General features: G+C 37.1%; 2 protein-coding genes across 2 annotated transcripts in view; one reads left to right on the top strand and one right to left on the bottom strand.

Annotated features, from left to right (window-relative positions):
* Positions 1-7569, top strand: part of esco2 (establishment of sister chromatid cohesion N-acetyltransferase 2) — a 52344-nt gene extending 44775 nt beyond the window's left edge. Inside the window, exons 8-12 of the mRNA XM_060821021.1 lie at positions 2122-2253; positions 4251-4340; positions 4968-5111; positions 6434-6618; positions 6709-7569. Coding sequence (XP_060677004.1) covers positions 2122-2253; positions 4251-4340; positions 4968-5111; positions 6434-6618; positions 6709-6841 — 684 coding nt within the window. The 3' untranslated portion in view covers positions 6842-7569. The remainder of the gene's footprint in view (positions 1-2121; positions 2254-4250; positions 4341-4967; positions 5112-6433; positions 6619-6708) is intronic.
* Positions 7570-7799: 230 nt separating this feature from the next.
* The window catches only part of pbk (PDZ binding kinase), a 34060-nt gene continuing 28703 nt past the window's right edge, over positions 7800-13156 (bottom strand). Inside the window, exons 8-9 of the mRNA XM_060821035.1 lie at positions 10735-10896; positions 7800-8414 (exon numbers count right to left, since the gene is read on the bottom strand). Coding sequence (XP_060677018.1) covers positions 8194-8414; positions 10735-10896 — 383 coding nt within the window. The 3' untranslated portion in view covers positions 7800-8193. The remainder of the gene's footprint in view (positions 8415-10734; positions 10897-13156) is intronic.

The following is a 13156-nucleotide window of genomic DNA, read 5'->3' on the forward strand; positions in this document are numbered from 1 at the left end:
ACCCACTTTGCTGCTGATGATGATGATGGTGGAGTTGCAGAATTTTAATTTAGTGACAGTGAAGGGATGGAGATTTCATGATACATAAAGTTTTGGTTTCTAATAGTGAACTCAATGGAGAAAACTTTCTCTATGAATATGAAATGTTCTTTAATTTATTGTGTTTTAAGCATGTCAGGAAGTATCATTCACAGCACCCTTGCGTATGATTTAGTCTTTGGGTCCATGGCCCATGGATTTAGCGCGTGAACCTATACTGATACTTGAATGCAGGCAGAGGTACCCCTTGTCAATTCATACTGTTGCAAAGTTGGGTAGAATAATTGTGGATTAGGATACAGGACATTAGAATTTGCTGTTTGTAAAATGCTAGGGGGGAAGTATTGTGTGGTCCCTGTAAAATGATTTTGCTTTTTTCATGCTTGGAGATTTAAAATGGATGTCTGTGAAAAGCAGCTTGAAGGTGTGCAGAGAGCACCCGAATTGAAACATTTGTATCGAAACGCTGTACAGTTAGCAGACCAAGCAGCATTTTTACCAAGACAACAGGCTTTTGAATTTAGCCAATAAATTTGAACCAAGCCTGGTTCATGGGTGGCATGGTGGCACAGTGGTTAGCACTGCTGTCTCACAGCGCCTGAGACCCGGGTTCAATTCCCGCCTCAGGCGACTGACTGTGTGGAGTTTGCACGTTCTCCCCATGTCTGCGTGGGTTTCCTCCGGGTGCTCGGTTTCCTCCCACAGTCCAAAGATGTGCGGGTCAGGTGAATTGGCCAGGCTAAATTGCCCGTAGTGTTAGGTAAGGGGTAAATGTAGGGGTATGGGTGGGTTGCGCTTCGGCAGGTCGGTGTGGACTTGTTGGGCCGAAGGGCCTGTTTCCACACTGTAAGTAATCTAATCTAAAGCCCTTCGATACCAAAAATCTGTCAAATTTAAATTTGATATTTGACAACCTAGGACCAATCTGATTGTAAAAATAATGATATGTCATCAAGGGTATAGAATAAGAGGGCAATTGGAAAATCAGCAGAACTAACTGCCATCTACTAGAGATAACAGCTCTAAGCTCTTGGAGAAAACACTATCTATTTACAACGGTACCAACAACCGAAAGAATAAGAAAAGACAAGAAATGACAAAGAAGGCATTCCTGATAGAACGATAGGAGAAGGCACCGTACAGTTTGGAAGTTGTAACTTGGCTGTAAATTAAAGAGACTAAATTCTATTTGTTTTTATATAAATGGGCCTTATATTTATTGGAACAGCAAATCATTAGAATCTTGCTTTGAATGGGAACAATTAGTAGTTTGAAGGGATTATTCAGTTTGTGAATAGTTTACTAAAATTGTTCACTGTTAGAGTTAGATAAATAAAAGTTGCAGAAAGGCAGGTTACATCACTTTTCATATTACTTTTACAGGTTATAAGGTGAGGTGATTTTTGAGTAGTTCATTTTAGTTCTCCGAGGGGGTTCAACCTCTGCTTTATAATAATACAAAATAAATTTTAAGGTTGCTGTACCATTATGCTAAATCTTAGTTGAACCTCCACCACAGTTTCATTGTCCCACATTGTCTTCTTATCCTTAGCACTCAAAAATATATTGAGCTATGTCTATAAAAATATTTGAGTACTGATCATCCAGATAAAAAATTCAAATATTTCATAACATTAAATGAAGAAATTTTTCTTCATCTTAGCCTTATTTAAAGGCAAATAATGCTCTAACATACAAGTTGATTAAATTTCTGAAACTTTGTTCAGATGAGACTTTAAACTAACTTTACAAATGTAAAGGTTTCCATGACTGTATTATTACTGGAAAAGTTAATCTCATTGCTGTTTGTGTAACCTTGCTGTGTGTGAATTGACTGCTACTTTGACTGAAAATATTTGCTGAGTATTTCATGGCAAAGTATATCCTGACAGCATGAAAGTGTTGTATGAATTAAGACCCATCTTTTATGAACTTCTAAGTGATGCTGTGAGACAAAGTGATGCTAAGGCTATTAGAAACTGAAGCATTTTAAATAATTTCAAAGCTTTAATAATGTTAATGACTACATGTACTGTTACCTTTGGCAGATGTATTAATTTTCTTACTTTTGCTATTTTGCAGGATGCAGGTCAGAAGCATTTTGGAGCTGTCATGTGCAGGTCCTGTGGAATGATTTATACAGCATCCAATCCTGAGGATGAAGCACAGCATATTCAATATCACCAAAGATTCCTGGAAGGGCTCCGTTATGTGGTATGACAGGTTTTAAATTAATTTTTTATATGCAATCTTGTCCAAATTCAAGGTTTCAAATTCCTTGATTTTGTTTTTATACATTATAAACATTTCACTGGTTTTATGTGATGTTAAGAATAAGTGTAGTCTTTAGTATAAATGGGTTTAGTTGGATAAATACCAAGATTTACAAACAATATCTAGTTCCCATTTTAATTTTGTCCCTAATCCAATAAATTCCCATGTATATACATTTTATTAAGGAAATTTGCTTGTGCAAATTTGTCGCACTTTAATTATATGCTTCTGTCACTAGTAGCTCCATTTGATGAAGGGTATTTTTACAGCCCTACCAACTTTTCAAGACTATTGGAGTCTGGAAGCATTATACAGCCAACTACACATTTTTAAGTATAGTCACTGTTATAACGTTAGGAACACAGCTGCCAATTTGCAAACTGCAATCTCTGGGGAGAAAAGAGTTGTAATAAACAGATTGTCTGCTTTTTTTATAATATTGGTTAAAGGATGAATGTTAAGCAGAATAACAAAGATGACTTCTGATGAAAGGCTTATGCCCGAAATATCGATTCTCCTGCTTCTCGGATGCTGCCCGACCTGCTGAGCTTTTCCAGATACACACTCTCGACTCTGATCTCCAGCATCTGCAGTCCTCACTTTCTCCAAACAAGCATAACTCACATGACTTTTTTCTTATAATGGTCACAGAAGATACTCTATACATTTTTGTTTTATTCATTCTTGGGAATTGGGTGTTACTGGCAGGGCCACCATTTTATTGCCCATCCCTAGTTGCCTTTGAGGTGAAGGTAAGGTATCTCCTTGAACAACTGCCTTCCATTTGGCAGACCTAGGTTAGTTTAAAAACATTGAGTGAATCTGGAAGGTTGTAAAAGTCCATTTACTTCAGATTTAAGTAATTTAATCTAATCTAAAAAAAAATTGTAAATGAGAGATAATTAATCTAGACATCAGTTTGAGGCCTGCAGGCTATATTGTAGTAGAGATGGGCGAAGCTTAGGAAAATATTCAGGATTCAATTTATCTGGATGTTTGCTGAGAGAGTTAACTGCAGATTAGAACTGCTATGTGTGGTTTACAGTCCACTGACAGAAAATTGCCAAGTAAGTGATAGTTAACTAGGCCTACATTAAGCAGTTTTTAAAAAAAAACACTAGGTTCTTTGTTCATAGCATGGAATGTTAGTGGGACTTTGTTTGAATCTTGAGGGAGAGAAGAATCAAGATTGTCTCAAGCTTCAAAAATAGGTAATCTGTCTTATTAGAAAACAAAAGTAAACAGTCAAATTGGATTGGAAGCAATATTATTTTTCTTATTATTGTTGCTGTTCAAACCTCTGAGGTCTGTGCGTGGATGTCCTTAATTAATGTTGATCGATGTTCATGGGCCTACCCAGCAGCTATGCAGCTTGGAGAGCAAATTGATTAGAAATATTGAAAATTGACTAGAATGTTGGATTGGGGTGTCCACTGTGAAGAGGTGATATATTAGCATTTTACCTCTTGAAACAAGGTGGAGCTGAGGAAATTCTCCAGAGGACTGATCTGCACCTATAGCAGTCACTACAGAAATAATTAACTTTAAGATCAATGTGCCTTTGTAAGAAAATTCTTATTACATAGTTATAATCCATGTTTGTAGGTTAATTATTTCGTGCAGTTCCTTCAATGTACATTTTGCCACAAGATTGTACTTAGTTAAACAAAAAGGTTTTATTGGTTAAAATTAGGTTTTTAGATTTCTCTTTAAATGTTAATGATTCCTCACTCGCCACTACGGGCTTCCCTTGGCCCCAAGGTGGAACTGTGTGCACAACACCTCACTTCCAGGTGTGGTGTTGCAGGTTATACTTGCAGGGAAGGGTGAGGAAATTTCAGCAGAATGACGAAAGGACTATTCCACAATGATACTTTTCATTCTTTTGAATTATTGAAATTGCATTGTTGTAAAAAGTATTTCTATTCAACATATAGGGATGGAAGAAAGAGCGTGTGGTGGCAGAATATCTAGATGGAAAAATTATATTGATTCTGCCAGATGACCCCAAGTATGCGCTTAAAAAGGTAAAAAAAAAGCATGTTTTGATAAACTTTCTCCCAAAATCTGTAGTATAAAAGTTATTGATTAAATTTTCAATCTTGAATGAAATGTTTAATAGAATAACTGAATTCAATTTTTAAGGTACTTTAATGTTTTAAATTTTAATTTAGATTTTTGAATATTTCAGTAATCGAGGTGAGATTTCATGCAAGTTTTTGAGATTGCTGCCTATACGAACAGAAGAGGGGTGAAATATTTCAGGAGGAAAGCAGCACAAGTAGCTGCGTGGATGTTCTTTTTAAAGACAAATGTAAATGCACCGTGCACATTTGGTACTGGACGGGACACAAATAAAAATTGAGCAAGTAGTTACATATTTGAGCAGTCTGAAGTTGTTATTGGTCACCAGGATGATGTCAGAGAAGTTGGTTTTAAAGAATGTGGAACAGTGAAATCTAATATTATCAAACCAGCTCTGATGACTGACTGAACTGATTCAGTGCTTGGTAACATCAAGTTATTTCAGAGAAGAAACATGGAAGTGTACTGCCATAACAAAACAAGTAGATGACTATCTGCTCAAAATAGGCATCAAGGACAGAAATTAAAGAATATATTTTTGTTGTGATTTTACACATTTTTTTTAATAGGTAGAGGAAGTGCGAGAATTGGTTGATAATGAACTGGGATTTCAGCAAGCTACATTAAGCTATCCAGAACGAAGTAAAACCTACATGTTTGTCTCAAATGAGAAGAGGATTGTTGGCTGTCTTATCACAGAATCTATCAAACAGGTAAGGAATTTCTTTGATGAACATGCAACCAAGATGCTTTACATGTTTATAAAGGTTAGTGCTCCTGGATCGTGAAATAAAATCTACTATTTGCATTTATGTCACTGGCACAAAGTTTTGTTAAACCAACAGCTAAATAAGGGTAGCTTATTAAAGTAGAAATCACTTAGCTTGAATAAGGTATTTGCTAACACCTGAAAGACCGTGTTTGGTCTATTTCAACCAAAGTAACTTCAACTCCCATATTGTTGGTAAGAAAGCAAAGAAAACTTTGGCTTTGCCAGCAGTGCTAACATCCCAGAATCGGACATATATGTAAAAGTTAAATTTTAATATTTTTGCTGGTTCCCAGTGTTCATAACAACACAATCATCTTGAACAAAACTCATATGAAGGAGTGACTGAATCGTACAAGTCCAGATAACTTTGAAGTCTGCCTCGACCCCAAAGTATACTTTTATGCATTCAGTTCTACTTTTCACATCTCATCATGATTCATGCCTTTTTGCAGCATCCTATAATTTATCTCCCCGCCCCCCCCCCCCGCCAACGTCTGATCCAACGTCCACTGTTTCCTTCCTACTGTATTACCTGGTCTTAATGATCTTCTCTCCCAGTTACTCCTATTAAAGCATCCCTGACAATAACTTTGTTCCAACCTATGATAGGTGTTCCTTTCCAACAAAAGCACAGTACCGTGGCTGATGGAAATCCGTTTGAAAAAAAAACAGAAAATGATGGAGAAAAACTCAGGTGTAGTAGCACCTGTAGAAAGCGAAAGTTAATGTTTCAAGTCAAATGTAGGTTTGATAAGTGTTTGTATTCCTATTTGTTGTGCTGAGTTACTATGGAACTATTAGTTAGTATTAATTTAGTGCATCTAAAGAAATAAGCCAGATAGAATACTTGCACAATGGAGAGTGGACAGCAGAGACTTATAAAATTAGAGTTAACCGTTTGAGTCCAGTATGATTACTTCAGAAATTAACTCTGTTTCTTCCTCCTCAGATGCTGCCAGACCTGCTGAGTTTCTCCAGCATTTTATTTGTTTCAGATTTCCAACATCCAAAGTATTTAAGTTTCTTTACAAAAATATTTGGTCAGCACAAGGTAACCGTAACAAAGGGAAAATCAGAAGGACTCTATTAACAATTCTACAGTCAGCTGTTATAGCTAATTTTAAATATATTGATTACTTGGCTCCTTTGCAGAGGAGCTTGCTGGAACCTTTTAGTTTAATTTTAAATTTGGTTGAGATAGTAGAGAAGATTCTTTTATTTTGAAGCATTTTGTTCTTTAATTTTCTTGGATATCCTCTGAAGGCCTTTCGGGTGCTATCTGAACCTACTGATCAGAAGAATACAAAAACCAATCACCTACTGGAACATCAGCGTGCCTGGAGATGTTCTACGGTGCCAGAAGAGGCTATTTGTGGTATAAGCAGAATCTGGGTCTTCAGTTTTATGCGGAGAAAACAAATTGCCAGTAGAATGGTGGACATTGTTCGGTAATTTTAAAAAATATTTCCTTCTCCTGTTTATAAAATGCATTTGGGATTTTATATAATTGAATTTAATGTATTTTCATCTCTTTTCAGAAAGACATTCATGTATGGAACTTGCCTGAATAAAAATGAGATTGCCTTCTCTGATCCAACACCATCAGGCAAGCTTTTTGCATCTAAATACTGTGAAACTCCAAATTTCCTGGTTTATAACTTTATTGGTTAACCTGAGTTTTGACTCTGTAATCACTTACCCTGCCAAATGTTGTACTAATTGGTAAGGAAGACTCTATTTGCTTTAGTTTATACTATACAATCTCTGAATACAGGTCCAGAAACCAAATATTCTCTTACCCCCTCGACATTTATGTAACTTACAATACAAGCCACAAATACAAATTGGCATTCAGCAATTTTAAATGGACTATGTTTTTCAAGATCCACCTCATTGTGACACACTGGATTGTTGACTCAAAATGCATTGACTAAGTTCATTTGGGTTTCTACATGTCGGATAACAGGTAATTAAAAATTCAGGAAATTTGGCACAGCCTCAGTCCCCAGTACGTGATGTTAAATTCAGACTAGGCTTCTGACACACTTTGCACTGTTTGCTTTTAGATAAATTGCAAAACTCATTTGAAGGGTTACTATGTTAATTATGTTGTTAAAATGGATTTGTGGAAACTTAATATTCTAAATGAAAAGGAGTGATTGAGACATGTAAATATGTTTAAATTTATTGCTGTTCACCTTTGTCCATTAAACTGCCTATAATACAGGCTTCTAGAATGAGTTTTCAGAAACAATTTAGTTTAGAAAAGTGAAATGTCTGCATAATAAGGTTATCACAGTTAGTGAATTTTAAATCTTATCTTGCTAAGCCTATTTTAACAGCTTTTGGCCCCTCCAAACATTTGATCCAACACTTAGTATCTGTAGAAATTGCTCATTGTAACACAATAAAAAGTTGATTATACCTAATGTCCGGATATTCATTATTCTCAGCTTCGATTGTCAAAAATCTTCACTTTTCATCGGGTACACTAATTACAACAGAACAGTTCAGTAACATGCATACCACTGGTAACAAATTAAGCTGATCTCATAACAAGAACAATATGAAAGGTAGAATACTACAGTATTTCACCAGTGAATACAAATCTGGAGGCAGTATAATAATGAATATTTGAAAGAATAGTTTTATTTTAATTAAAATGAGTCACACGATTGAAATTGCTTTAATTCTGTTTAAGCAATATTAAAACTGCCACGTTCTCATTCTCTATCAGAATCAGTATCTTGAATATAAAGTTTCCACAATAACATCAACAAAAAGAGTGGTGCAAGGCCAGGCCAGTCATACATTTCAACTAAGTCCCACATGGTATATTGAACAGGTCACACCTTGAATCGTAGGACATTTACTGTAAATATGCTGCTCGTGCATTTTATTCAGTTTAACTTGTGAAATATAAATGACAATAACATGAATCTTAAAAGTGGGTTAGTACAATACATTTTATACAAGTACATTCATAAAACAAAGACAGGTTGGACAAAAGATTTCATTGCACTTTATTTCTTTTCAGTTGCTTTCTCCAATTCCTCTACTATCTCTGCAGCTGAGGGCCTTTTTTTAGGATTTTCATTTGTACAAACGACGAACAGTTCAACAACCTGTCTGTAGGAATCATCCAGTTCTTCCATGTTAAGTGCAGGTCTCGTTCCTAAAGCTGCATAATAAGCATCTTCATCAAAACTATCATCAAAGCTGTCTTCATACTCATCTGCAGAGTCTAGAACAGAAGAACAAATCAAAAGTATTTAAATACAGTATAATTATCCAGGTATATTTCTTACAACCATTGGAACAAAGGACAGTTCATCTTGTCCTGATTTGTTGCACTTGATGTTTTCAGACTTGCTGTGGGCTGTAATCTGAAACTCAGTAGTTCTACACTGCTTCACAATGAGGGATAAAATGCAAGCATACATGTTTAGTAGGCATTCTAATAATTTTCAGGTATACTCCTTTTACCAATAAATACTAAAGATAGAACAGTGCCTACACAAATACTTCCCACTATTAACCTTGACAGCTACCTGCATTAATATCACTAAAATGAGCAAATTATTAAATTTATTAACAATAATTAATGTTATTTAATATGCAAGTAGCAGTTAGGATCTTTCATGGTGGAAGCTCACAACACAAAACATGTCCCATGCCATCTTCATTATACAAACATGACTTTCCTAGCAACATGAGATTTAGTAAACATAAGAAAAATAAATGTAAACAAAAAAGGTGCAAATCAGTGATGGAATACTTCACACTTGCCTGCATAATTCTAGCTCCAACAAACAAGAAACAGAACACCATTCAGAGCAAAACACCTGCTTGATTATCACCATATCCACAAACATTCAGCGCTATCAAAACAGAGACTAAGGAACAGCTCTGTGTATCATGGTAATTACAATCTGTGGAATCACAATCAGGAAAAAATGCTTCCACCTGTCTTTAATAAGTGACCCTATTCTCAGAGTATGGCCCCCAGGTCTTTAGTCTCTCCCTATAAAGGGAGAAACACACTTTTCACAGCTATCCTGCCAAACCCCTTAATAATATTATGTCTTACTGCAAAGGGAATTAAATACAAGAAAATGAGGTTTTTTTTTAAGACTACCTGCAGTGTGGAAACAGGCCCTTCGGCCCAACAAGTCCACACCAACCCGCTGAAGCACAACCCACCCATACCCCTTCACCTAACACTACGGGCAATTTAGCATGGCCAATTCACCTAACCTGCACATCTTTGGACTGTGGGAGGAAACCGGAGCACCCAGAGGAAACCCACGCAGACACGGGGAGAATGTGCAAACTCCACACAGTCAGTCGCCTGAGGCGGGAATTGAATCTGGCACTGTGAAGCATCAGTACTAACTGCTGTGCCGCCCACAGGTTATGTTTCAGTTATGCAGATGATAAAAATCACAGATGTAGGGCATATCTGTAGGTCAAGATATGGAACAATATTTCAACTGTGGTCTGACCAGAGACTTATACCACTGTACATCACTACCTGCGTATTTTAGCTTTCTTCAAAGAATACTACCCATGCATTTATTTTCCTAACTGCCAATGAACCTAAACGATAACTTTGAGAATCATGAACTATGGCTCCCAAGTCCCTTTACGTTCTGGAATTCAGAAAATAGTCTGTCTCTTTCCTTCCTACCAAAGTGCAAAACCTCACACTTTTCCCACATTATATTCCATTTGCCAGTTCTTTGCCTACACCTAACCTGTCCAAGTTTTCAGCAACCTTCCCACTTTCTCAACACCACATGTCCCTAGTTTTGTGTCATCTCCAACAATGCATTCAGTTTCTTCATCCAGTTTGTTAATGTATAACGTGAATAGTTGTGGAACCAACACTAACCCCTTTGGGACTCCAATAGTCATTGGCTGCCATCCTGAAAAATACCACTTAAACCCAATTTTCTGCCTTATGCCAGTCAGCCCCAATCCTCTATATCACCTTGCCCTACGCACCATGGGCTCTTATTTAGCAGACTCTAGTACACCACCTTGTCAAAGGCCTTCTGAAAATTCTAATAGATCAGGGCACTGGTGAGACCAGATCTGGAGTACTGTGTGTAGTACTGATCACCATACTAACAAAACTCTGCAATTCCATTCCTCAAATGGCAGTGACTGTATAATCTTTAAATATATTTAAGGGAGTGGTGATTACCAAGGGTTGAAAGATTACTGGAATTATGCAAAGTTGTCGAGTCAAGGTTGAAAGGAGATCAGCTATGATCATATTGAAAGATTGAGCAGGCTTGAAGGGCTAAGTGACCAGTTCATTTTTGGTTCATATATACATACAGTTTAGCTGTTGGTCACGATATTGATGTGGTTAATTCGCAAGTCCCAATGGATGGAACACAGGGAATAACAGAAACAGTCCATGATTTTCTGTCCATTCACTCAGTTTAATAAATGAAAAGTCACAGAAAACTCTGTATACTAATTCTCAGATCCATTCAGTGAAATAGCCACATCATTAAAGAATTATATGGAAATCCAGAGAAGTGCAAGCTTACCTTCAGAAATATTTATATGAGGCATAGAAAGAGTCACCATTTCCCATAATGTAAGGCCATAGGCAAAGATGTCTGATTTGTCTGTAATTAGGCCATTTTCTTCCAGAGCTTCCTTTGGTTTCCATGGTTCAGTTCCAATGTATGATGCTTTAGGATCACTTACTGGAAAATAAATTTTAAAATTACACTGTGGATGGGGGAATTATATAAATCTTTATCTTAAAAGTGTTAGCAACACTTTAAAGGAGGCGTTCCAGCACCGGAGCCTGACAGAAGGAACATCAATCAAGGCTTATCCCATAATAACAGGACTGAGTTGAGTAAAAACTGAAAAATGGAATGAGGGGGAAACACTAAAACAAAATTAACACCTTATAAAATAAGTGTTTGGAACACTTTTGAGCTAAAGAATAACAGTAGAATGTGGCATACACTAAACGTGATCAAATGCATGGAATAGCCTCAAAAATAGAAATTGCTGACAAAGTTTAGCAGGTCTGGCAACATTGGTGAAGAGAGATCAGAGTTAGCATTTTGGGTAAAGTGACCCTCAGAACACCTGACACTATTTTTACAATACAGTTCTGAGGAAGAGTCAATCGAATCATAATGCTAAATCTTATTTCTCTTCACAGCTGCTGCCAGATCTCCTGAGCTTTTCCAGCAATTTGTATTTTTGTCTGCCATTTACAGCAGTCACAGTTCTGGGAATGGATTGGGTATAGTGGAGACAACACTTGTGAGACATTAAAGTTTTCTTGTGCACAAGCAATCTTTTTCCCCTTTAGCCCATTCTCATGGTTGGGGATATCCTCACCATTTACACAGGCACTTTCAGATGAACTATAAACTGAATATGCATTTGTACTTAAGCCAACTTAAAACAAACACCCTACAGACCAAAAACAATAACAGATGACAGAACATTCCTTTCTACTAAGTCAATATATTTTGAAACCGGAGAAGAGCAAAATTATGTTCAAAACAAATCGTGCTTCAGGAACCCCGCTAATGACTAACACTCACAAAAGATGGTCAATCTGTCCAAGATTTTTTATTATTAGGCAGAATAAACTTTAAAGGTGACATAAATAGCAGTTTCCAAAGATTGACAGCATTCAAGCACAATATTGAGCATGAAATCCTAAACACATCAGCTCTTTTCTTTACAAGATCTATTAATTTTGAAACTAATTGCAAATACTAGGAACTCCCTCAAGTCCAAACTGTTCAAAATATGCCTTGGTCTTCATGGATAATGAAAATAACTAAATAATTTCGGAGTTGAAGAATAGCAATAATGGATGTAGGTTTGCTTGCTGAGCTGGAAGGTTCATTTTCAGACATTTTGTCACCATACTTCAAAGTGGTGTCCTTCCTGGTATCAGATAGCCCACAAACCCACCAACACACTAAAACAGCAACTAATGAACTTAAAAGACCTTACACAGACAATAAGCAAAACTAATGTCATTTACAAAATACTGTAACAAACACTACATTGGACAAACAGGCAGAAAACTAGCCACCAGGATACATGAACATCAAGTAGCCACAAAATAACATGACCCTCTCTCACTAGTATCTTTACATATGGATGAGGAAGGACACCACTTCAACTGGGGACAACACATCTATCCAAAGACAAGCCAAACAGAGACATGCACGAGAATTCCTAGAAGCATGTTATTCCAACTGGAACTCTATCAACAAACACATTGACTTTGATCCCATCTTGGGGCGGGGCGGCACGGTGGCTCAGTGATTAGCACTGTTGCCTCACAGCGCCAGGGACCCGGGTTCAATTCCAGCCTCGGGCGACTGTGTGGAGTTTGCACATTCTCCCAGTGTCTGCATGGGTTTCCTCCGGGTGCTCCGTTTTCTCCCACAGTCCAAAGATGTGCAGGTTAGGTGAATTGGTCATGCTAAATTGCCCATAGAGTTAGGTGCACTAGTTAGTGGGAATGGGTCTGGGTGGGTTACTCTTCGGAGGGTTGGTTGGGCCGAAGGGCCTGTTTCCACACTGCAGGGAATCTAATCTAAAAAAAACAGGAAATGACATCACCAACCCAAGGAAACCCAAACATATAAATATAAAGCAGGAAACACCAGCAGTGCTTCGTCCAGAGGCTCACTGAGGATATTATCTAGTATGGTGACGAAATGCTGGAAAATGAACCATCCAGTTCAGCGAGCAAACCTACATCCAGAACCTCAACCTGAGCTAAATATCTTCTCAAAACTTTATAGCAATAATTTAATACAATTTACATGCAGTGTACAGTTCCTGCAAGTACCATAAAATCAAAATGGTTTGATCAAAGAACAAAGAAAATTTACAGTCCAGGAACAGGCCATTCGGCCCTCCAAGCCTGAGCCAATCCAAATCCACAGTCTAAACCCGTCGCCCAATTCCTAAACA

The sequence above is a fragment of the Hemiscyllium ocellatum genome, chromosome 3 (assembly GCF_020745735.1).
Source record: "Hemiscyllium ocellatum isolate sHemOce1 chromosome 3, sHemOce1.pat.X.cur, whole genome shotgun sequence".
NCBI classification, from domain to species: Eukaryota; Metazoa; Chordata; class Chondrichthyes; order Orectolobiformes; family Hemiscylliidae; genus Hemiscyllium; species Hemiscyllium ocellatum.